At 45.1% G+C, this 21,083-nt stretch overlaps 1 protein-coding gene across 1 annotated transcript in view; it reads left to right on the top strand.

Moving 5' to 3' along the window:
- Nucleotides 1-20,737, top strand: part of LOC113406397 (trifunctional purine biosynthetic protein adenosine-3-like) — a 42,754-nt gene extending 22,017 nt beyond the window's left edge. The window contains 13 exon segments of the mRNA XM_026651078.1: nt 719-761; nt 1,164-1,395; nt 1,533-1,627; nt 2,591-2,700; nt 5,229-5,427; nt 5,905-6,156; nt 6,515-6,667; nt 9,171-9,374; nt 10,719-10,868; nt 15,734-15,867; nt 17,967-18,108; nt 19,647-19,762; nt 20,456-20,737. Coding sequence (XP_026506863.1) covers nt 719-761; nt 1,164-1,395; nt 1,533-1,627; nt 2,591-2,700; nt 5,229-5,427; nt 5,905-6,156; nt 6,515-6,667; nt 9,171-9,374; nt 10,719-10,868; nt 15,734-15,867; nt 17,967-18,108; nt 19,647-19,762; nt 20,456-20,737 — 2,112 coding nt within the window.
- Nucleotides 20,738-21,083: the final 346 nt, after the last annotated feature.

Genomic DNA, 21,083 nt, shown 5'->3' with positions numbered 1-21,083 from the left:
CTGCCCGCCAGCTGCGGAGCGCTCGGCCGCCGAGCCCTGAGCCGCTGCAGGAGGCGGCCGCGGCGGCGATGTTGGGGCCGTGCTGAGCGTGGGGAGCGATGGCCGAGGAGCCAGCCCCTTCGCTCCTCTGGCCGCGCCCGCCGCACCCCCCCAATGGCTCCTCCGGAGTCCGACCGTGCTGCCCGCCCCCTCCTAGCCTGCAGGAGCCCAGCGCCAGCCCGGCTGGCACCGCTTTTGAAAAATGTACTGAGGGGAAGCAGCTGCTTCCCCTGAACCCCCCTAGCTATGCTACTGAAGCACAGCCAACTGTACTTCAGCTCTGACCTTCAGTGCAGTGCAGCCTGCATAGCAATGTGACACATTATAATTGCAGCAAGTGGAAAGGGTTTCTTTTGCTGGTAAAAACAGTTCCTAGCCTATTGTGAGATTGGGAGTTGCTATGCTGGATTTTTCTGCCTAATGATGACAGCAGCAAATTTCTCCCTCAAAAAATAACCTCAACAGTAAAACCCTCTGCCCCCGCCCCAGAAAAAACCCTTCTTTTTCTAGTATGTATTGAAAGAACGAAAGGTTTTTAACTTGCTTAAACAATGACTAGGGGTGAGGAGACAACCATCTACAAGTATTTGAAGGGTGCAGATTCTATGGAGGGCGAGGAATGGTTCAGGGTGGTCTAAGCAGTATAACTTGATGTAATAGGATGAAAATTAAAATACAGGATGAATATCAAGAAAATATTCCAAACAGCGAGTTCTTCTGGGGTGTGGAATAGTATCTCAAGGGAAGCCTTGTCTCTACAGTCCAGTCTAATGTTAAATGACAAGTTCTTCAAAAACATGGTGTTGAAAACATCTTGCTGTGGCAGGTGGGTGAGTTTTAGATGTCCTAATGCATCTCTCTTATTCTATGAACTGCTGCTCTTGAGGGCAGACTCAGCAGGAAGGTTTAGGATAGAATTGGCATGTGAAGTGAGCTACTCTCTCACCCTGGAGTGATCTTTTCAGGATACACACATCGGTGAGGAAGTGTAAGGAAGCGTGTATGTCCGCCGTCTGTGCTGTATTTGTGCTATGAGGCAAAAAAGAACTTCAGCCGCCAGCACTGTCACCGGCATTATATTTTATTTAAAATAATGAGATCTAATTTTGCTTTTATTTTTGTAGGACTTCTACAAGCGCGAGAGCTAGGGGTGAAGGTGTTCCATGCAGGCACAACCATGCAGGATAATAAAGTGATGACTGACGGTGGCAGAGTCCTTACAGTCACGGCTATCAAGGAGGATCTGATGTCAGCACTGGAAGAAGCCAACAAAGGAGTAGCAGCCATACGGTTCCAGGGTGCCATTTACAGAAAGGACATTGGTTATCAGGCTATAGCTTTCCTACAGCGGTCTGTGTATGTAAGCAAGGGCACTAGCAGAAATAGATGCTTGCCTAGCCCACAGCCATTCATATTGTTCTGATTCTGTGATGAGCAACAGTGATGCAGAAAATATCACTATAACCACAAATGTGCCCCCTTTTCCCTTTCAGAGGCCTGATACATGGTGACGTAAGTGTAGACACTATAACCAGCAGTGCTTTGATTAATCAATCTGAACCACCAGCTGCAACTGGTAGTAGATCAGGTAAGGTTAGAACAGTTCTGCAAACTTCCTCTATTTTGAATGAAACCTGAATTCCTCCTAAGAAATGAGCAGACTGACCTTTCCACTCAGGTGAAACACCTGGCATTGGTATCACTAATGAGGCGATAGCACTTGCATATGATTGAACCAGGGCTTAAATCATCTTTACCAAAGAGAATTCTCATTTTCTTCTGTCTCTTTCTTGTTTAAACCATCCACTTAAGTTAAACAAGGGGAATGACATTCTCTTTCAGTTACATCCCTGGCTTGACCTTGACACACTGGACAATGGGAACTTGTGGAAAGGGAGCTTGCTGTGAAGTGAATTGTTGGATCATCATTTTTTTAAGATAATATGTAAGCCAATAAGGTTTGGGAACCACTGCACTAGATTACTGTAGTATAGCAAATTTTGCCACTAGCTTTTTAGTAGAATATTATGTCGGTGTCCACTGAAGTCACGCTGTATTACCACTGGTCAACTGTTAGAGTAGTTCTTGTACCAGCTTCATAGATTGTTTTAGCAGTGTATGATATGCATACAGGTATCTGTGATCTTGCTAATGAACACTGAATTTTGAAGTCTGCTGTTCACACTGTACCTTTTGTTAGTAACAGTCATGTGGTCGGAGGAAGGCTTTCTGTTACATAATTAGTTTTTAAAGTGGAATAAGAAAGATTATCAGCTAACAAGGGATCAGTTGGTAAATACTGGTCACCAGTGATTTTTGCTGTAGATACACTATAATTTACAAAATACTAGGCCATAAAAATGAGTTATGACAACATGAAATACGTGATTTCAGGATCTGTACTTCATATGATTTGTACATGTTTCTAGTTTAGTTGGTGGGACCAGTAATAAGTTGTCCAAGCTGTAATGATTTTCACTAGTAACGCTTGTTGTTGTTGCTTTTTCCTTAGAGTTACCTAAAAGTTGTCCTGGGCATTTTTTGTATGCAGGCAGCCATGCAGAGCTGGGAGGTTCTACTGATTTCTTTGACTTGAAATCATCTGGTTATGATGATCCTATCTTGGTATCTCGAACTAAAGGCATTGGAACTAAACTGCAGGTAACCACTGGCATGACCATACCAGAGCTTATGTTGTTTGCTGAGAATTTTAAAAATAGCACAATATATTGTACAGCGTACAACTCTGAGCATTGTAAAGACATTGGAGGTATGTCTATGCTGGAATAAAAGACCCTCAGCTGGCCCAGGTCAGCTGATCTGGACTCAGGCTGCAGGGCTAAAAATTGCTGTGTAGATGTTTGGGCTCAGGCTGTAGCGTGGGCTCTGGGACCCTCCCACCTTGCTGTGTCCAAGAGCTTTGCCTCCAGCCTAAGCCCAAATGTCTACAGAGCAAATTTACAGCCCCACAACCCGAGCCCTGTGAGCCCAAGTCAGCAGACCCGGGCCAGCTCTGGGTGTTTAATTGCTGTGTAGACATACCCTACAGGTCCACACTAGTCAAATGATATGAGATGCTGCTATCACACATGCATAACAAATATCCTACTCCCACCACTGCCTGTCTCCCTACAGCCTCACCACCACAAGTACGTTGCACTTCCTAGATTGAGACTTGCGTGTATGTGCGTGTACGTATTTGGGAGTAAATGAAGGTTCTAGAACTGCCATGATGATCTTTTGGCTCTTGAATGTTTCCTACTTCAAAAAATCTTACTGGGGAAACTTAGTACCACGCTTTCCTCGCAACAAATCAGCAGAGGACTGTCCCCAACTCTGTCTTACATTCCCTCACTCCTGAGACTCTTCCTTGGCTGACAAGAGTTTGTTAATAATGCCCATCAATGCTGTTTGCTAGCTGAACCAGAGGGATTGTTACAGTGCAACAGAAGATGTTGAATAACTCCATAGTGCTCCCAGTCCCCACTGGTCTGGGGTGAAAGAGTCCTGGCTTTGCAAATCAAACCCAGATATTGCATGTGAGCCTGATCCAGCACCCTTTGAAGCCAATGGGAGTCTTTACTTATGTTTTCCGCTCAATCTTTCTGTACTGAATTCTTTTGTACTGGTGTAGGTACATAAGCACAACTCCCCACTGTAAACATGGCCTAACATTCAGCCCTACACAGAATTTTTTTTCTGCTAGTTTCATCCAGTGTAGCTATCAGTTACCAGGGTAAGTTGCACTGATGCAAGCCCTGATTTGCATCAGTGCACTGTGTCTGCATTAGCAGTTGGCACCAGCGTTAACTGCATTGCCAGAGCTTCACCAATGTAAACAAACCCATTTGTAGTTACACTGGTGTAAATTTCCCTACTTTAGAGAAACCCTCAGTGACCGTTGTTATGGGAAGCAAAGATGAATGGATGCAAGCAATATGGTAATCTTCAAAAAACATTTAAAAGTCTTTCTTGGGGAAACAAGACTTCATTGTGTGTGTTGATAAATTGTATAATCAATTGCTTGACCATGCTTTGGTTCATTATTTTGTTATGAAATATACTCAAGGCCAAATAACCAATGTCAGTCACGTTTATTAATATGGTACAAGAAAAAGGTTCTATGCGATACCAGTTTCTGAAGAGCAGTCCCATGCAGATATGTTATATTCACCTTATAAAGAAAGTGTGCTCCCCAAGTTACACACTTCAGCTGGTATTATTTATGTGGTTTTGCAAGTTTTACATTTCTTTACACATCACTAAAATCCAACTGTTTGCTCCAGTTCCCTAACTTGTTGTCTTGTTCCTTCCTTATTGTCATTGTGGATACTAGCATTCCAGGTATTGTACTAAGGCATAGAAAACTTGGCAAAATCAAAATACATACATTCATTCTGAATGCTTACTTCAGCAAATGCAAGGTGTTATGGGATACTTAGCATTAGTGACCAGGATTATGGGATAGGCCAGTTTAGGCTATATCACTGTTACAATATTTGTGCTTAATGTTATTGGTGTTTAATGTATACTAATATACATATGGTGCAGGAAATACATATTATTAACATGATATATTTATATCTAGCCAGCATATATTAGTCAACAGTGTGACTTTTTTAAGATTCCATTCAAGGCCCTGCATTCCAGTGGAACAGATCCAAGTTGTTGTCAATGACAATGAGATGGGGCTTCTTTATCAGAGAGGGTCAGTGAAATATCACTGGAAGGAGGAAGTCTCATCCCCTTTATACCTAATAAAGAAGAAGAAAGCTATTTAATGATGCTCTTTGAGTTTTGCTATGTTGTTAAATGAAGACAATGGACTAAGTAATACAGAACGCAAAACCATGTTCGATGGATTAATTTTATATAGATATTGATAAGCACATACTGTGGTTATCACGAAAAAACTGATGGATGCCCCATCACTTTAGGACAATCTAATATTAGACTGGACACAGTATTTTAAAAAATTATACTGAAGGGACAAATTCTGCACAGGCAGAGAGCCAGGAGGTGAACTAGATGATGTGACAGGACTTTCCCATTTCTGATTTCTATAGTGGACAGCACAGGCAATAAGAAGATTGTCCACTCTTCTTGCCTATGATGTGGCAACCATGTCAGAGCTGCTGTTTGCTTCCTATCACGGCTATTAAATTGGTTCTCTCACTCTCTTGTTACAGATTGCACAGATGTGTAAGAAACATGACACCATTGGCCAGGATTTGGTTGCCATGTGTGTCAATGACATCCTGGCTCAGGGAGCAGAGCCCCTCTTCTTCCTCGACTATTTTGCCTGTGGGAAACTTGACGCTGAAGTGGCTCAAGCAGTCATAGCGGGAATAGCTGAAGCTTGTAAAAAGGCAGGATGCACTCTCTTGGGTACGGGCACTCACTTCCTGTACGGGATTTGAGGGTTCTGATATAAAATTATTACTGCCATTAGTACGCAGACACTGAGCCTGATTCTCCTCTCTCACTTACTCTGGTGTAAATGGGAGCAGAATTTGAGGCACCGGATTCTTAGTGCACTTAAAAAAGTGTCCATTCCCTCTCCAAATAGAAATATGAACAAATAGAACTTCCTCTCCCCAACCCAAGAGGCACCATTTTGATTTTTTCCCAGAAATCAGTGCTCAGGTAATACTTTTCCCCCTTCTCACTGTTCATTTTTGTAACTCTGAGCTTAACTAGCTTTTCGGTGGTCCCTTGAAATAAGAAACGTGCAGTTTAAGCTGTGCCTGTCTTTGTAGCAACACCGAATACGTCCCCAATTTGAAAACTGTAATTGATTCCACATTAGAAATGAAATGTGGATGTTTTTACAATTAGTGCTGCCTGCTTTCTCCCTTCCCCTAGGAAGAGAGACTGCTGAAATGCCAGGCATGTATTCGCCTGGAGAGTACGATCTCGCTGGCTTTGCAGTTGGTGCAGTGGAACGAGGCCAAATGTTCCTGCAGCTGGAGAGAGTTGCTGAGGGGGATGTCGTCATTGGACTAGCTTCTTCTGGGATTCACAGCCATGGCTTTAACCTTGTAAGGAAGATTCTCTTAATGTCTTCCCTACACTACTCGTCTCCAGTACCTGGTGGATGTGGCGACCAGCCGTTAGGTATAATAATATCTGCTTTTTAAAGGTGAACCTTCCTGGAAGTGAATCCAGTTCAGTTATTTTCTTAAATAGACACTGGCAGGGTTTTTAGACCTCAAGATTGAATTTCCTAGTTATGGTTGCCACCAGCCCAGTTTTAGGCCCATGGTCCAGTTCCTTGGTTTCTGAGATCTTTCATCCATTTCCCCACAGTGTGGCGACACAGCTTGCAGTCTTCCCACACTACTCTTGATAGGTTCTTTGTCCCAGAGATAGCAAGAGGAATGCTGATAAAAGCATCATTTCTTGTATTGCCTGATAAAAGTGCTTCTGCACTGATTTTTATCTCTAATGATTTTGTAAACTTTTATGATCACAGGAGAACTATTGCTGACTCCAACCAAAATCTACAGCAAGGCTCTGTTGCCTGTCCTTCGTTCAGGGCATGTGAAGGCCTTTGCCCCTATCACTGGCGGGGGGTTACTGGAAAGCATCCCCAGAATCCTACCTGAATCATTTAGTGTAATTTTGGGTAAGTGTAAAAGAACCTTTTCTGTTATAGGTAAATGACATCTAATATAGACCTGATTTTTTTTTTAAGCCTGGTCTTTAGGAGACTTAGGGTATCAAGGGCGGTGGGGGGGAAATCCCAACAGTGAATCTCGGAGCCTGAGGCTACAGACTTGGCCTCATGCTACTGCGCTAAAAGTAGCAGTGTAGACATTCCTACTTGAGCTGGAGCCTAGGCTCTGAGACCTGCCCCCCATGCTGGGTTTTGGAGCCCAGACTCCCACCCAAGCAGGAACATCTACAGTGTTATTTTTAGTGCTGTAGTCTGTAGACCCGGGCTCTAAGACTTGCTGCTGCGGGTGTTCTTTTGCAATGTAGACATACCCTTAGAAGTGAAGTACCTGATTTATAGGTACTTGGACCTCTGAGTGGCTTAATGGGCACAAAAAGCAGGGCCACGGTCTATAAACATCTTGCTTAAAATGTTTGTGTTTATAGTTTTAACAAGTTTCAGCAAAATGTGTAGCTGTTAAGGAGCATCTGTTTCTAGGAGGAGACTAAGAATTCATTAAGATAGCTTCTGCTTCTCAAACTGCGTACTCAGATTGAACGTTAAAAGCTTGGTAAGGGAGTGAAATTGTACACTTTGGGCTACAGTCTAAATATATCTAATACAGTGTTATGGAAAGGCAGTAGATTCTCCACAGATAAGGACGCATCTCGGTTTCCATTACAAGTCTGATCTTGGCCACCAGCCAAAAGTCCACAGAATTGAACATCAGACATAAAATTAGCACATAATGTCTGTAGCTGAGATAAAATTTCTCTCAGATTTTAAGTAAATTGGACAAAGTGTCTATAAATTACAAGATATTAAAAATACAGGTGTTCAGCAGAGTCCACAACATCTTCTAACATCTCTGTCCTTCAGTAGAATGAAAATAGAAAGGAAAGAAATGAAAACTGAGTTTACTGTTTCATTTAGTTGTGCCTGGGATCTAAGATTAGATGATAAAATTCTAATTTTAAAAGTTATTAGAATTTTATATAGTTATGTCAGAATGGCGTGTTGGCTCTGTCAGCTTAAAATAGGCCACCAACTGCCTACAGGAGACAAACTCATTAAAAAAGAAAAGTCTCTAGTTCTCTTCCTGTGGAGATACATTTGCAAGGGAGGCTTGTCAATAGAGAAATGTTCTAGCAAAGCTGGAGCTAATTAGACAAGTTTGTAAATTAAGACACTAAAAAAAGGTGTTCGTCACAGTTAGAATATTCTATCGAAAACTCTTTTGCCAAATCAGTAGGAGATCATTAAAATTAGGTCTGTTGGGTTTCTCTCTATTTGCAATATGGTTCACAGGACCACGCTTCTGAACTTTACAGTCAAGTTTTAAAGGTTAGTAAGTGTTCAAATAGGAACACGAGAGGGGCACAGCAGACTATGACAACCATTACAGTGCTCCTGATGAGCCTTGGGAAAATCAGTAGGATGCTGATAAACTTTACGAAGTATGCTGACGGCTGGCTCAGCGGCAGTGCACCAATTCACCCTTCAGTGCACACAGTTACCCATCATAAAGTGCATGGCCGTGTTTCCCAAATGGTAGGTCCTGATAGAAGGTTTAGATGAGTCGTGAGGCCCCAGGTAAATATACACTTGTTCCAGCTTGATGCAGAGGGGAGACCTGGGGGGTTGGAAAACGGCCCTGCCCCACACTCTCACTGCAGCAGTGGCGCCTGTCCTGCGGGGCTGGGCCCAGCTCCCACCCCAAGCATTGAGACCCGGCACGGGGTCACAGCGCCACTCAGGTTTGGCCTGGCTGTCTCTCCCCAATAGGGTGACCAGACAGCAAGTGTGAAAAATCGGGACAGGGAGTGGGGGGTAATAGGAGCCTATATAAGAAAAAGACCCAAAACTCTGGACTGGCCCTATAAAATTGGGACATCTGATCACCCTACTCCCCAAACCTGAGATGCTGCATCCCTCCCCGGCCTAGCCCTGTGAGACAGGAGGCACCGTGTCAGTGTGGGGTGGGCTCGGCCTCTAGCCCCCCTTTTCCCACCTCCTGTCCACACAGGGCCAGTATTAGGGTTGTGGTGTGGGTGCATAAATGTAATGGTGTGTCACAAAGAAAAAAAAAGTGCAGTGGTGGTTTGCTTATTAAAAATTTGGGAACCGCTGGTCAGTAGCAAATTCCTCTGCTCTCTGAATTCAGTCACTTTGAGCCACCTGCACAGCACAAGGCAACCCCTGCACTTTCCACAGTGGGTGTAAATGGCCTGGGGCTTGAGGTTTCTGACTGATCTGGGACAAATGTCACTTTGTTCTACCACTGTTCATCTACAGCAGTATGTTTTCAATAGGCTGTGCAAAGGCTTTAGCAATGCAGTTCCCATAAGCTTTAATGCTAGTTGCACAGGAAGTTAGCTGCCCAATGCTTTTAAAATGTAGAGGATATTATCGATTATACAACGGTTTATATCCAACACTTCTGCTGATCTGTAAACATTTCAACCATTTTCAGATGCTTATAGTTGGCAGATACCTGAAATCTTCTCCTGGCTCCAAACAGAGGGGAACCTCTCAGAAGAGGAGATGGCCCGAACATTTAATTGCGGGATCGGTGCTGTCTTGATGGCAGACAAGGAGCTGGCTCAGCAAGTTCTGAAGGATGTACAGAGGCATGAGGAAGCCTGGCTGATTGGAAATATAGTCCCAAGCCACACAGGTTACTGGGCCTCTTAACTTGAAATAAGAAACATGGAATTCCATTCATTAGGGCCTGATCCAAAGTCCACTGAAATAATGAAAAGCCATTCATTGATTTAAATGGGGTTTGGACCAGACCCTTAGAGATGCCCTATTTAAGCTGTATACCAGGGGTCGGCAACGTTCGGCACGCGGCTCGCCAGGGTAAGCACCCTGGCGGGCCGGGCCAGTTTGTTTACCTGCTGACGTGGCAGGTTCGGCCGATCGCGGCCCCCACTCGCCGCGGTTCGCCGTCCGGGCCAATGGGGGCGGCGGGAAGCCGCGGCCAGCACATCCCTCGGCCCGCGCCGCTTCCCGCCCCCCCCCTTTGGCCCGGGACGGCAAACCGCGGCGAGTGAGGGCCGCGATCAGCCGAATCTGCCGCGTCAGCAGGTAAATAAACTGGCCCGGCCCGCCAGGGTGCTTACCCTGGCAAGCCGCGTGCCGAACGTTGCCGACCCCTGCTGTATACCAACACAAAGTAGATCATTAAGGGTCTAATTCTGTGTGGTTCTGAGCACTTTTTAGGAGACAACATGCTTTCACATGCACTTCTCCTCAGCTCAGCACCCTGCAGAACTGGGTCCTTCATTCTTCAGTATAGATCAAGTGAGAAGTAATTTGCTACTAGAGATGGACCTTACTAAGTCAGTGGACAGAGATACCTGTAAAACTGCTTGAGACTTAGGCAAATCTCCCTAGTGTCTACAGGCATATAGGTACTTCTTATGTTATGACTGCAATAAAATAATTATTTCTTTGGGTCATATTTTACCAACATTTTGTCAACAAAACTCCCATATGACAATAGCAGCAGTTATTTTGTGCAAATTTTGAAGGTAGAAGAAGGCTACTGTTACATGCTTGTGGGTCTGCCAACTGGTAGTTAGATCATCCCTAGTTAGGTGAATCTCCGTTAAGTAACTCCGTCCACTTGGGTGTACATGCAGTGAGACTTTCACCAGGCCCTTTATGATCCGCAAGCAGCAGCTTTAGTAAGGGAGACACAAGGAAGTTTTGGTTCAGTTGAGATCACTTTTAGCATCCCCTGTAGGGCAGTACGAGGTTGGGAGGGAGGGGGGGCTAAGAGAAAGGTTTGATATGGGATGGAAGAGATCTGTTAATACGTCTTTACTATTTTAGGTCCCAGTCTTGCAAACTGTTACATGTGAGTAACTTTACACATGAACTTAATGGGATTAGTTAAATTATTAATTTCTATATTTCAAATATTGGATAAGTGTTGATGTTAGCATAAATTATCATTGATCGGTTTGCTTAGTTGATTCTAAATAGATAAGTATTTTGATATTTTACTTTGAAGGATCTTCTCATGTCAAAGTCAAGAATCTCCTTCAAGCCTTGTGGTTAAATAGATCCCAGTTTCTGCAGAATGCTGCGGACATGGACAGTCACCTGCATGTCGAGCCCCAAACAAGCAAAGTGAAAGTAGCTGTTCTCATCTCTGGAACAGGTCAGTTTGCATTTGTAATTGCACAGGATGACATCCTAACGCATGAAAGGCCAAATTCAGCCCCACTGTAAGCATTTACATCTCCATTTACTTCACTGCTGTTGTACCTTCTTAAACCAGGACTGAATTTGACCCAAGGTCAAAAAGATGTTCTGTGCTAGCCACTGAAAAACATTACTCGTGGGAAACAGGGTGGGTGGCCCTTCTATCAGGAGATAAATCTTAGACCACATGTGACACTGTTGACCTGCCATCCCAAATGGAAAGAATGAATTAGTCACATGACAGCCAGTCATGAGACTAAAGCAGCCTTCTGGGAGGGTAGAAAAACAGAGATCTATGTCAAGTATCAGGGGGTAGCCGTGTTAGTCTGTATCTACAAAAACAACAAGGAGTCTGGTGGCACTTTAAAGACTAACAGATTTATTTGGGCATAAGCTTTCGTGGGTAAAAACCTCACTTCTTCAGATGCATAGAGTGAAAGTTACAGATGCAGGCATTATTTACTGACACATGGAGAGCAGGGAGTTACTTCGCAAGTGGAGAACCAGTGTTGACAGGGCCAATTCGATCAGGGTGGATGTAGTCCACTCCCAATAATAGATGAGGAGGTGTCAATTCCAGGAGAGGAAAAGCTGCTTCTGTAATGAGCCAGCCACTCCCAGTCCCTATTCAAACCCAGATTAATGGTGTTAAATTTGCAAATAAATTTTAGTTCTGCTGTTTCTCTTTGAAGTCTGTTTCTGAAGTTTTTTTGTTCAATGATAGTGACTTTTAAATCTGTAATAGAATGACCAGGGAGATTGAAGTGTTCACTTACTGGCTTTTGTATGTTACCATTCCTGATGTCTGATTTGTGTCCATTTATTCTTTTGCGGAGGGACTGTCCAGTTTGGCCAATGTACATGGCAGAGGGGCATTGCTGGCACATGATGGCATATATAACATTAGTAGATGTGCAGGTGAATGAGCCCTTGATGGTGTGGCTGATGTGGTTGGGTCCTCTGATGGTGTCGCCAGAGTAGATATGGGGACAGAGTAGGCAACGAGGTTTGCTACAGGGATTGGTTCCTGGGTTGGTATTTCTGTGGTGTGGTGTGTAGTTGCTGGTGAGTATTTGCTTCAGGTTGGGGGGTTGTCTGTAAGCGAGGACTGGCCTGCCTCCCAAAGTCTGTGAGAGTGAGGGATCATTTTCCAGGATAGGTTGTAGATCGTGGATAATGCGCTGGAGAGGTTTTAGCTGGGGGCTGTATGTGATGGCCAGTGGTGTTCTGTTATTGTCCTTGTTGGGCCTGTCCTGTAGTAGGTGATTTCTGGGTACCCGTCTTGCTCTGTCAATCTGTTTCCTCACTTCCCCAGGTGGGTATTGTAGTTTTAAGAATGCTTGATAAAGGTCTTGTAGATGTTTGTCTCTGTCTGAGGGATTGGAGCAAATTCAGTTGTATCTTAGGGCTTGGCTGTAGACAATGGATCGTGTGATGTGTCCTGGATGGAAGCTGGAGGCATGTAGGTACGTATAGCGGTCAGTAGGTTTCCGGTATAGGGTGGTGTTTATGTGACCATCACTTATTTGCACTGTAGTGTCCAGGAAGTGGATCTCTTGTGTGGACTGGTCCAGGCTGAGGTTGATGGTGGGGTGGAAATTGTTGAAGTCCAGGTGGAATTCTTCAAGGGCCTCCTTTCCGTGGGTCCATATGATGAAGATGTCATCAATGTAGCGCGAGTAGAGGAGGGGCACTAGGGGACAAGAGCTGAGGAAGCATTGTTCTAAGTCAGCCATAAAAATGTTGGCATACTGTGGGGCCATGCGGGTGTGGACAGCCAATGGGGGACTGCAGAGTGAATCTACAAGAAGAGAAGTCTCCTGCAGTGGTCCCTGAGGAAGGAACTTGGGGCTGGGTAGAAAGACCCAGCTGGAAGATTTGTTTTCTTTTTTGGGAGAAGGCCAAAAAGGCAGGCCAGGCCTTGTCTTCTCCATTGTCTCCAAGGACGAAGGAAGAGACAGTACCTTGGGGAGGAGGGGCACAGCTTAAGGTTCAATGGAAAACTTCTTTGTGTTTGTTTGGAACTTTGTTAATAAAACCAGATCCCAGGATGGGCTGTTACTGGACTTGTGAGAGTCTCTTTTTTGAGTTATTGAGTATTGAAGAGGGGAAACTGAGGCAGGGGACCACAGAGCCACCCTTGACTACAAGGGGGCATGCGGGAGGCAACTGACTGTTGCATACTGCTAATCCACAAATTCTTTAGTCCTTTTCCATTCGAGTGCTTGTTAAAGCAGATAGTATTTTAATGCATCCAAATACTTTGATGAAACATACGAGGATTAGATCGCTCAGGTGATGGTAACACATTGTCGCTACCTTGCCAAATCAAACAACACCATGTCAGTAGTGACCACAAATTATTATCTAATGGCTGTTTGGTGAACTGAAGTAGTGCTCTGTCTGATTCTCAGTGGACAGAAACCACCACCACCACAACTGGCACTATAGCTGGTCCGCCTACTGTCACTCTCAGGGCTGGTCTACACTAGAAAATTAGATGAACCCAGCTATGTCGCTCAGAGGTGAAAAAAATCCACACCCTTGAGCGATGTAGTTTAAGCCAACCTAACCCCTAGTGCAGACAGTGCTAGGTCAATGGAAGAACTCTTCCATCAACTTAGCAACTGCCTCTTGGGGAGGTGAATTAACTAAAGTGATGGGAGAACCCCTCCTGTCGCTGTAGTGTCTACACTGAAGCACTACAGCAGCACAGCTGTGCCACTGTAGCGTTTTAAGTCTAGACAAGCCCTCAAAAGAGGCCAGGGATTGAATACACACGGAGACTGAACTGTGCTTGCACCCCAGAGGGGCTCCCTCCAGGCAGGTCACATCTGAAACATGTTGCTACAGTAGTGGGGGGAAGCTTATACTGGCTACGGCTGTGGTATTCCTGTTGTATGGATAAACAAGACGTTGGTCTTGAAGGCTTTCTACCTGGCACTCATCCTTAACTCAAATTTCACATATAAAAATTGAAAAATATTAAAAATTATATAAAAGTAGTAAAAGGGAATAACGTGGTTGGCAAGATTTCTCCATGTAATGGAAATTCAAGACTGTGTAGCATTACAGAGGGGTGAAATATAGGATAACATGAAAAGGACTCAAAGCTCTTTGAAAACAGGGGTTCAAAACAGATTGCCAAAAATATTAAGAAAACAAGGCATTGTTCAATAACAGCCAACCTGGAACACTCCTAACTGTTGTTTATTTAGGAGCAGATGTTCTCCCCAGTGCCCTCGCTCAGTAACTTTGCTAGGCATGGGAGAAGGGGGTGAATCCTCCCCTTAAATAATAGAGCATAGTTGTTGGAGTAATCTGTATAACATTAGTGCCTCCTGCCCCCCATACTCTTTCCCTGTGCACATCTGCAGCTGGACTCTATGTACTTTGTAGTCAGCTTTCCCTAGGTTGCAAGAGTGGCCAGGCTTTGCCCATTAATGTGGCCGAGCTCTTCTGGGCACTTGTTGTTCAGGGAGTGGTACAATGCCTATGCCAATTTTGGAGCCCCCAAAAGGAAAGCTGGTTGTATTATTGCTTGTTATGATGCTGCAGGCATTCATCGCCCAAAGAGTGATAGCTAAGGCTATATTTTAGTCATGGGTATTTTTAGTAAAAGTCATGGACAAGTCACGGGCAGTAAACAAAAATTCACGGCCCATGACCTGTCCATGACTTGTACTATATACCCCTGACTAAATCTTGGGCGGGGGGGGCCAGGGGGCTCTGTGCGCTGCCTCTGCCCTGAGTGCTGGCTCCGCAGCTCCCATTGCCTGGGAACTGTGGCCAGTGGGAGCTGCAAGGGAGGTGCCTGCAGGCAAAGGCAGTGCGCAGAGCCGCCTGGCCGCGCTTCTGCCTAGGAGCTGAGCGATATCCCTGCTTCCGGGGAGCGCCCCAAGGTAAGTGGCACCCAGAGCCCTCACCCCCTCCTGTGACCCAACCCCCAGCCCTGAGCCCCCTCCCACACCCAAACTCCTGCTGCTGCTGCTGGGGGAGGGAGGCGTGGTGGCCCTGGCATCGGCCGGTGCAGCTAGTCCAGGGGCTGCCTGAGCTGCTCAGGCGGCCCCCAGCCAGGTGCACTGGCTGCTGCAGAAGTCATGGAGGTCCCAGAAAGTCACGGCATCCATGACCTCTGTGACAAACTCGCAGCCTTAGTGATAGCACATTCGATCAGAGAATAAGCAACATCCAAAGCGTTACTTAAGAACATGCCAGTATCTGAGATATGTAGGGCTGCTACACGGGCTTCAGTACATATATATATATATTTTTTTTGGAAATGTTACGCTCTAATCCATGCTGTCAGAGCCGACGTGGCACTTGGTACTATAGTAATATCTTCAGTTCTAGACTCCGTGCCGAAGCTCCCTCTTCCCACTGGAGATACTGCTTGGAAATCACCTGAAGTGGAGAACCCATAGGGAGACTGCTTGAAGAAGAGGTTACTCACTTTGTGCAGTAACTGCAGTTCTTCAAGATGTGTCCCCCTATCGGTGCTCCACTACCCGCCCTCTTCCTCCTCTGCTTCGGACTGTTCCATATGGGACATTCGGTTGCAGAAGGAACGGAGGGTGGTTTGCCCGTGCAACCCCATATAGCTTCAGTGCATGGCACGAAGAGGCATAGGGCATGTGCGTGGGCCAAATGGACGCTGCTAATGGAAATCTCTGATCAAGGGGTCAAGAGGCGCATGTGCCCCAGAAGTGGAGCACCCATAGGGATACGCATCTCAGAGAACATTAGTTAATTCACAAACTGAGTAAAGTCTTCAGCCTCCTGTTTATAAGACCACTTGTTCTTCTTCTCTTTTAATTTGAGGTACAAACCTTGCGGCACTTATCGCATATGCAAAAGAACCTGCAAGCTGTGCACAGATAGCTCTTGTCATCTCTAACAAGTCTGGAGATGTGGAAGAATTGAGAAATGCAGCCCGGGCTGGGATTCCCACCAGGGTAAGGACATCCATTTCCTTTCAGTCACCAGAGAAACAGCTACTGCTTTTACAAATCTGGAACAAGTTTTCACTAATAATTCTGGCCCCACATTTATTTAAACTTTTTATGTTAAGTTGTTAGCTAAAAGTATAAAACAATGGCATCAGATAGCTAAGATCAAATCCAAAATCATGTAGGACCTGATCCAATGCTCATTGAAATCAATGGAAATCTTTCCATTAACTTCAATGGGCATTAGGACCCCAATTCAGTGAAGGATTGAAGTGTGTGCATTGAAATCAATGGGACTTTAGATGTGTGCTTGCTTTGCTGAGCCCCATGCAGCGTACACCTTTAACTGAAAAGAGGAAGAAGAAATCAATAAAACGTCATTTTTTTGGACTGCATGTGCACACTTTCCTCTCCTATGCTGCATTTATCCATCCGCTTCTTGAGCATGTAGTGAATATCTGCATAAGACGACCTCCTATCTCTCACACCATCCCCAATTACTTTCAATAGCAAAGTGAGTCTGATTCTGTTGTTATTATTCAGATTAAGTAGAACCTCACTGCCCAAGGAGTCCCATTGATTTCAATTGCATAACATAGGCATACAGTAGAAAGAATTGCACACATTGAGAATAGTGATACCATCTAGAGCAGTGGTCTCCAAACTTTTTTGATCGCGCACCCCTATCAGTAAAAAATTTTGAGCATGCACCCCCTGCCACGCTGGCTGTACCAAAAAAAAAAAAAAAAAGCCACTCGGACTCCCGCCTGACGAAGAAAAAAAAAGCGCTCCTCCGGCCGCGCACCCCCAAGGATCCTCTTGCGCATCCCCTGGGGTGCGCGCCCCCCACTTTGGAGGCCACTGATCTACAGCAGGGGCGGGCAAACTTTTTGGCCTGAGGGCCGCATTGGGTTTCTGAAATCGTATGGAGGGCTGGTTAGGGGAGGCTGTGCCTCCCCAAACAGCCAGGTGTGGCCCGGCCCCCAACCCCTATCCGACCTCTCCTTTTCCCCGCTTCTCGCCTCCTGACGGCTCCCCCGGGACTCCTGCCCATCCAACCCCCCCATTCCCTGATGGCCCCCTGGGGATCCCTGCCCCATCCACCCCCCTGCTCTCTGTCCCCCACCCGCCCCCAGACCCCCCGCCCCATCAACCCCCCCCTTCCTGACACCCCCCTGGAACCCCTGCCCCATCCAACCACCCCTTCTCCTGGACCGCCCCCGGACACCCCACCCCTGACTGTCCCCCGCCGCCCCATCCAATCCCTCTTCTCCTTCCTGACTGCCCCACGGGGACCCCGCTCCCATTCACCCCCCCTGTTCCCCGCTCAGATAGTAATGAAGGACATAGTAGCATTTAGTGGTTCTCCCATGCATCTGAAAGTTTGAGCTAGCTCCTCCAAACTGTTAAACTGGAGGCACCTTAAATTTTCTCCAGCAGTATATAGGCTTATATCTGAAAAACGTGTGTTAAGGGCCTTCAAAAGGTTTTCATGGGGACAAGGAACACTGCTCCATCACCTACATTGTTGAAAGTCGTCTTTAATGGAATTGAAACACTTCCCTTGGGTATCTGGGTTTTGGTCTGGAGTAGGAAGAACAAGAACTTCGCTCATCTTACACACCATGTCTGATCAGTCCAGTGTCTTTTAAAATAAACTCCCTGTTGCACAAGTCAATGACTGTAAAATGATGGTGCTGCTTTTGGTGAAACCATATTGTTTTAAAGTAAATCCATTCACTTTATATGCATTCTTCATGTGCATCTGGATTCAGCATAGGAGTAAGAACTTTGTCAATCATATCTTCTCACATGAAAAAATCACTAGAAAACACCCTTTTAAGGAATACTGCTGCACTGGCTGGCAGGTGAACTTAGATGATGCTATAGATCTTTCCCATTTCTGCTTCCTATGATTCTGTGAATTGCAAACACCGATTGATAGTACACGTGAGCACTAGCAAGGCTATAACAACTTTTTAAAAATACTGGTATATTTTGGCATGGGCCTATTTTGATTTTCCTTTGTTCTCCAAGTAGTTACCCTCATTCTTACACATTGAGTCACTTTCAGTGTTTTGGCTTTGGTTGTTTTAATATTTTAGGTAGTTGACCATAAATTGTATGGAAGCCGCTCTGAATTTGACTGCACAATTGACAGAGTCCTTGAAGAATTCTCTGTTGAACTGATCTGTCTCGCAGGATTTATGAGAATTTTGTCCAGTGCTTTTATCAGAAAGTGGAATGGTAAGAAACCAGAATAAACAATTGTTAGCAATAGCTGTAAAAGAGGCATGAAAAATATCAGTACTTGGGGCCCATTCAGGAGCCTTGGGGCCTATCCAGTAGCACACGGCATTACCACTACAGGGCAAGATTCTAACACCTTTTGTCATATTGAGTAGCACTGTCTTCTGCATACCATTGTATTTAAATCAGTAGGGAGTATCTTATGCTTTCATTCATGTAATTCATTCACTCGAATCAATGGGGCTATGCGAAGGGTAAGATATTACCCAAAGAGCTAAATTGTGCCCTGGGTATTGGGGTTGCAGAGGGGCAAAGAGGAAGGAAGGTGGGTGAAAAGGGCTGGGGAGCAGGTGGAGGGTTGGTTCTGTTCACTGCAATGCACCTGGTGGCATAGCTGTGCCAGTGTGTCAAGGGGCACATGCTGTGCTGGGTATAGACCTGGGGCAGTTACTCTTTGCCAAGAGTAGCAGGGGAACTGGGAGTGAGACTGTGAATTCTCAAGTCCCTCCTGAGCTGCTCTATGAGCAGCACAACAGTGCACTGCCCCTTACTCTGGGCTTGAGGAAAAACCACAATGGAGCCTACAGTGAATAAGGCTATTAGAGTCTGACCCACAGGGTGTATATATACACTGCCTAGGTCATCTGACTCGGGCTATGGGGCAAAAAATTGCATTGTAGATGTTTGGGCTTGGGCTGGAGGCCGGGCTCTGAGACCCTCCTCCTCGGGGGTTTTCGGAGCCTGGGCTCCAGCCTGAGCCTGAAAGTCTACACTGCTATTTTTAGGCCCACGATCCCGAATCAATTGATCCAGGCTCTGAGGCTCAGTTCCGTGGGGTTCTCATTGCAGTGGAGATGTACCCATAGAGAACAAGGTTCCAGTCACAGACCGCTCTGCCCAGCAGAGGCTGGGAGTGCACACTCCCTAGCCATTGAACCCTCTATCCTGTTAACAACGGTCCAATTCCTGAGGCCTCAGTGAGAGGTTACTCACTTTTTATTCAGACATCTCCTCCCGCCACCGTCCCCGCCGAGGAGTGATCTATGTCACGCTTTCCCATCTGCTGTCTCTGCACTGGCACAATAGCAACCCTGCAGAGCGGTCTCTCTCTTTCCCAGCTCCCCTTATGCACCGAGTTGTGAGCTGGGTATGCAACTTAGGGGTTAGAGGGAACCTTCTGACCCCTTCCTCCTATCTGTGGCGATGGAGGACAAGTGACTATCTTGCCTTTATCTGAAACCTCATTTTGCTTGGCTTGCAGCAGCAGCTGTACTTCGCTATCCTTGGCCCTGGAAATGTAATATTTCCTAAACTATTTCCTCAGAGCCTGGCCCCACCATCTCTGCGTTTGCATTTTAACTCTTGTGCACCTTAGTAAGTTCTGATTGCTGTTTGGAGCCTTCCAGCTTGTTGAATGACACCTAGTGTTATGAGCTCTTGCTGATAAATATTTTATTAATGGACTATCATCTATGTTTTTTATTTTAAAAGAACTTCAGCTTAAATGTTTTATCTATTTTTTAAATGATTTTTAGGTAAAATTTTGAACATTTGTCCATCACTATTACCTTCAGTCAAAGGGGGAAATGCCCATAAGCAGGTGCTACAAGCAGGAGTCAAAGTCACTGGCTGTACAGTACATTTTGTACTTGTAAGTATTGTTCTGCCTCTAAGAATTATTCTAACTCTAGGCAAATGATTATTGTATCACAATAACAAATGCATAAATGTTATCCAGATAATATCAGTGTAATGAACTTGTACCTGGAAATACTGGAATTATTACCAATAAAATAGGAAGAGTTAGAAGTTAAATTTCTGTAGGAAGATTAGCTTATGAATAGGAATGTGCAAAAATGGGCCCCAGTCCATTAAAGAACCAATGCATGCTTTACCCTATGCATGTGAATAATCCCATTGATGCCCTTCCCACGTGATCCATCCCTTTTGATCGCCTTATTTCTGTTGCCCTGTTCTCATTCCCTCCCTCACCCTCCTTCCCTTCACAATAGAGGCTTGTCCCAGTCTTTTCTGTCCTGAAAAACTATCCATCAACTATCTTTTTGCATCTCCGACATAACCCCCCATCTCTCCTTTTTATCCCCACTCATCGAATGTGTGGTCTGCAACTGATGCAATGAATCCTTCTCCTCCATCCCTTCAGTCTGCCTTCTCCCATCTCCACACTACTGAAAATGTTCTCACTAAGGTCCCTAGTGACCTCTTCTTGGTCAAATCTCAAGGCCTCTACACCCTCCACACCCTCCACCTAGACCTTTCTGCTACTTTGGATGCTGTCAGCCATCTTCTCCTAACAACAGATTTATAAATATCTCCCACTTAGGAGGAAGCTAATACAGGAGCAATTATTCTCCAGGAGCCTGTCTCTGTGAACACAGATGATACCGAGGAGACCTTGTTGGAAAGGGTGAAAGAAGCAGAGTGCCGAGTCTTTCCCATTGCCTTGCAGCTGGTGGCCAGTGGAGTGGTGCGACTAGGAGCAGATGGTAAAACCTGCTGGAAACAAGGAACCTAAAGCTTGACTCATCATGAAAAGCAAGATTGCATTTCCTCCACTACTACTCTGAAGCCACAACAGTACAACAGGCTACAGTCAAATGAATGAATGTTCTACTCATTGCTCACTGGTTTTTCTCTGTCTGTTGTTTCTTCTGTCCTGATTTCAGGCAGACCAGTTTCATATCTTTCATACACAACCAGGGATATATCTTCCCCAATCTAAAGTTACAGTTCCTTTGCTAAATCAGTGTTGGAACCTAAATTACCACATGTTGGGTTCGTGCATGTTCAGCTGTTTGTTAAAGGAATATATATATATATATTCATAAAGCAAAGAACCAAAGAATTTAAGGTGTGAAATAACAATGGTTTATAAGGGAAATCTAGATGAATTCTGTGAAATACCAATTTTGTCAGTATCTCCTTTTGATTGTTAATCTGATTCCAGAAAA

Source organism: Terrapene carolina, unplaced genomic scaffold, assembly GCF_002925995.2.
Source record: "Terrapene carolina triunguis isolate 2854851 unplaced genomic scaffold, T_m_triunguis-2.0 Scaffold30, whole genome shotgun sequence".
Classification (NCBI taxonomy): Eukaryota; Metazoa; Chordata; order Testudines; family Emydidae; genus Terrapene; species Terrapene triunguis.
The sequence above is the reverse complement of the archived record's forward strand: the minus strand, read 5'-3'. Positions and strand labels throughout refer to the sequence as shown.